Consider the following 4,698-nt stretch of genomic DNA (forward strand, 5'->3'; position numbering starts at 1 on the left):
TGTCTGCATGGTCTCGCCGATGTACCATGCTCCGGGGCATCCTTTCCTGCAACATATGAGGTAGACAACGTTGGCCGAGTCACATGAGTATGTACCATGTACCTGGTGGGTGGTGTCCTCACGTGTGATGATTGTATCTGTGTTGATGATCTGGCATGTCTTGCAGAGGTTGCTGTGGCAGGGTTGTGTGGTGTCGTGGTCGCTGTTCTCCTGAAAGCTGGGTAATTTGCTGCGAACGATGGTCTGTTTGAGGTTAGGTGGCTGTTTGAAGGCGAGTAGTGGAGGCGTGGGGATGGCCTTAGCGAGGTGTTCGTCGTCATCGATGACATGTTGAAGGCTGCGAAGAACATGGCGTAGTTTCTCCGCTCCGGGGAAGTACTGGACGACGAAGGGTACTCTGTTGGTTGTGTCCCGTGTTTGTCTTCTGAGGAGGTCTATGCGATTTTTTGCTGTGGCCCGTTGGAACTGTCGATCATTCTCCAAGGCGGCCTTCGAGACACACGACAACACAAAATCGTCGCGCAGAAACTGATAGCCAAGTTCCGCACTCATGAGGACGGCCTCAACCGCGATCTTGGGTTCATGTCACGCTACATGTAACCCCACCTGACGTAGGGTCACCCAGACTCAAGTCATCGTTGGCTTGTTCTCTCTACACAGATGCGGCCGGACCTGCTGTGATTTCCAGCAAAAGAAAAGTTTTTTTTGTCTGTTTTTTGTTTTTCATACAGACCCCAGCATCTGCAACATTTGACCCCTTGTGACCCCACCTCATTGTTCTTTGATGTAATGTTTTCCTGACTGACCTGTTTGGACACCATTCACACCTTTGATTGCTGTGATTATCTCTCTGCCGAGGTGTGATAAATGGCAGTTAGAAAGATTACCTGTAAACATCTGACATGATTCTCTGGACTATATAAGCTGTGTCTTTATGCATCTCTCCACTTCACCTGACGAAGGAGCAGCGCTCCGAAAGCTTGTGATTTCAAATAAAACTGTTGGACTATAACATGGTGTTGTGTGACTTCTTACATTTGTCCACCCCAGTCCAACTCCGGCATCTCCACACCGGGGGAAGAGAGAGGGAGGGAGGGGGAAGAGAGAGGAAGGGAGTGAGGGGGGAAGAGAGAGGGAGCGAGGGAGGGGGAAGAGGGAGGGGAGGGAGGGGGAAGAGAGAGGGAGGGAGCGAGGGGGAAGAGAGGGAGGGGGAAGAGAGAGGGAGGGAGGAGGGGAAGAGAGAGGGAGGGAGGGGGGAAGAGAGAGGGAGGGAGGGGGAAGAGAGAGGGAGGGAGGGGGAAGAGAGAGGGAGGGAGGGGAGGGGGGAAGAGAGAGGGAGGGAGGGAGGGGGGAAGAGAGAGGGGGGAAGAGAGAGGGGAGGGAGGGGGAAGAGAGAGGGAGGGAGGGGGGAAGAGAGAGGGAGGGAGGGAGGGGGAAGAGAGAGGGGAGGGAGCGAGGGGGGAAGAGAGAGGGAGGGAGCGAGGGGGAAGAGAGAGGGAGGGAGGGAGGGGGAAGAGAGAGGGAGGGAGCGAGGGGGAAGAGAGGGAGGGAGCGAGGGGGAAGAGAGAGGGAGGGAGGGAGGGGGAAGAGAGAGGGAGGGAGCGAGGGGGGAAGAGAGGGTGGGAGGGAGGGAGGGGGAGAGAGGGAGGGAGGGGAAGAGAGGGGGAGGGAGGGGAAGAGAGGGGGAGGGAGGGAGGGGGAAGAGAGAGGGAGGGTGGGAGGGAGGGAGGGGGAAGAGAGAGGGAGGGGAGCGAGGGGGAAGAGAGAGGGAGGGAGCGAGGGGGGAAGAGAGGGAGGGAGGGAGGGAGGGAGGGAGAAGAGGGAGGGAGGGAGGGAGGGAGGGAGAAGAGAGAGGGAGGGAGGGGGAAGAGAGAGGGGGGAAGAGAGGGAGGGAGGGAGGGGGAGAGAGGGAGGGAGGGGAAGAGAGGGGGAGGGAGCGAGGGGGGAAGAGAGGGAGGGAGGGAGGGAGGGGGAAGAGAGAGGGAGGGTGGGAGGGAGGGAGGGGGAAGAGAGAGGGAGGGAGCGAGGGGGGGAAGAGAGGGAGGGAGCGAGGGGGGAAGAGAGGGAGGGAGGGGGAAGAGAGAGGGAGGGTGGGAGGGGGAAGAGAGAGGGAGGGAGGGGGACAATCCCCAGGGTGGCTGGGTTTGGGGTTTGGGGTTTTCAGACTCGGAGCTGTGAACAGATTCACTGACAAAAGTCAGCTTTGTGAATCAGCCTTTGCCCGAGCGGGGCTCCGGGCTCCCGGGATGGTCTCCCGGTGATGTTGGGTTTGGGATCCTCGGGATCGGTCACTTTCCCAAGTCTGACTTTAAACACAAACTCCAGGATTGTTCCCGGAGCCGCTGCACAAACCCGCTCCCGGTCCGCTCCGCTCCCGGTACTCACCAGCCGCTCCGGGATCGCGGGTTCAGCACCTCCTCCCTCCCGGTGAGGAGCCCCAGACTGTGGGAGCGGAGATTCACCGCCATCCGCACCAAACCCGCAAACTTCACCCACCGTCCCCGAGTTAAACTAACCAGAGAGAGAGAGAGAGACAGGGAGAGAGGGAGAGAGAGAGAGAGGGGAGAGAGAGAGACGGGGGAGGGGGGAGAGGGAGCGAGAGAGAGAGAGAGGGGCGAGGGGTGAGGGGAGAGAGGGGGGAGGGAGAGAGAGGAGGGAGGGAGAGAGGGGAGGGGGGAGGGAGAGAGATGGATGGAGAGAGGCAGAGGGAAGGAGGGGGAGAGGGAGAGAGATGGATAGAGAGAGGGAGAGGGAAGGAGGGGGAGAGGGAGAGAGATGGATAGAGAGATGGAGAGGGAAGGAGGGGGGAGAGGGAGAGAGATGGATGGAGAGAGGCAGAGGGAAGGAGGGAGAGAGATGGATTGGAGAGAGGGAGAGGGAAGGAGGGGGAGAGAGACCTCAATTCAAGAACTGGCAAAGAACCAGACTTCACCAATAATCAGGGAAACAATTACATATTCGGGAATAACCACTTCGATATCCCTTCCCTTCCATACAGGCATAACTGCAACAAGCAGACAAATACCAACGGAAAACAGCTCCTGCAGCTCTGTCGAAGCCTGGGTCTGTACATTGTCAATGGTAGGTTCATGGGAGACCTCCTAGGAAGATCGACCTATTGCTCACCTCTTGGCTGTAGCACCGTAGACTATATGATTACTGATTTGGACCCATCCTCTTTCAGAGCATTCACAGTCAAACCGCAAACAACACTGTCAGACCACAGTCAAATTACTATGTATCTTAAAAAGACAGAAACAACCAACATAGAAACACAACCCAGTAAGCTGTACAACACCAAAAAATCGTACAGATGGGCCAAAAACAGTACGGAAAAATACCAGAAAGCAATAAGCAATGAATCAACTCAAGCTCTATTGGACACCTTTCTGGATAACATATACACTCACAATAAAGAAGGCGTAAACCGGGCAGTGAATAACCTAAACAATATTTTTGATAATTTGGCAACAAGGTCAAACTTGAAAGCTCGCAAGAACAAACCCAAAACAAAAAACTATGAAAAATGGTTTGACCCAGATTGCCATAACATGAGGAAAAAACTTAGAAAAATATCAAACCAAAAACACAGACAGCCAAAAAACGAGGAATTACGCCTTACTTATTGTCAGACACTAACACAATACAGAAACACACTCAGAACCAAAAAAGAGCAGTATATTAAGAATACACTCAGCTCCATTGAGGAATCCATTGATTCCAATTGTTTCTGGGACAACTGGAATACATTACACAAAAAACAACACGACGAATTGGCCATTCAAAATGGAGACACATGGGAAAACCACTTTGAAAAATTATACCAGAAAAACACACTAAGGCCAGAGCAACACCAAATATGCAAAAAACTGGAAAAGCTCGAAATGGCCATAAAAGATAACCAAAACCCGCTAGACTCCATAATAACAGAAAAAGAACTATTTGAAAAACTCAAGGACCTGCGACCAGGAAAAGCTTGCGGTGCAGACGGCATACTAAGCGAGATGATTAAACACACAGACGATAAAATGAAACTGGCTATCCTAAAACTCTTCAACTTGGTTCTGAGTGTTGGTTACTTCCCTGATATCTGGAACAAAGGACTCATAACGCCCATATACAAAAGTGGGGACAAAGTCGACCCAAATAACTATCGAGGCATCTGTGTAAACAGTAACCTGGGGGAAGGTATTCTGTAGCATCATAAACAAAAGACTTATAAACTTCCTTGAGGAGCACAATGTCTTGGGTAAAAGCCAAATTGGATTCATGCCAAACTATAGAACATCAGATCATATCTTCACCCTACAGACCCTAATTGACAAACACGTTCATCAAAACAAAAGCAAAATCTACGCATGCTTTATAGATTTCCAGAAGGCTTTCGATTCCATCTGGCACGACGGTTTATTCCTGAAACTTATCGAAAGCGGGGGTAGGGGGAAAAAACATATGATGTAATTAAATCAATGTATACAAACAACAAATGTGCAGTTAAAATTGGAGACAAACAAACAAAATACTTCCCACAGGGGCGGGGGGTGACGCAGGGCTCGCCCATCTCACCGACACTCTTTAATATTTACATAAATGAATTGGCAAAACTACTTGAACAATCTGCAGCACCCAGCCTCACCCTATATGAATCCAAGGTTAAATTCCTCCTCTATGCAGATGGCCTGGTTCTGCTGTCACCAA

At 52.1% G+C, this 4,698-nt stretch overlaps 1 protein-coding gene across 5 annotated transcripts in view; it reads right to left on the reverse strand.

Annotated features, from left to right (window-relative positions):
* LOC147123861 (drebrin-like) overlaps positions 1 to 2,567 on the reverse strand; it is a 254,232-nt gene extending 251,665 nt beyond the window's left edge. For 2 of the 5 annotated variants that reach the window (XM_085976435.1, XM_085976434.1), the window contains exon 1: positions 2,386 to 2,564. In XM_085976435.1, coding sequence (XP_085832561.1) covers positions 2,386 to 2,468 — 83 coding nt within the window. In that variant the 5' untranslated portion in view covers positions 2,469 to 2,564. Of the gene's footprint in view, positions 1 to 2,385 lie in introns of all 5 variants that reach the window. The other 3 variants (XM_085976437.1, XM_085976439.1, XM_085976436.1) reach the window with 3 other exon arrangements.
* Positions 2,568 to 4,698: the final 2,131 nt, after the last annotated feature.

This window comes from Somniosus microcephalus, chromosome 2, assembly GCF_052327205.1.
Source record: "Somniosus microcephalus isolate GS21.2 chromosome 2, FLI_Smic_1.0, whole genome shotgun sequence".
NCBI classification, from domain to species: domain Eukaryota; kingdom Metazoa; phylum Chordata; class Chondrichthyes; order Squaliformes; family Somniosidae; genus Somniosus; species Somniosus microcephalus.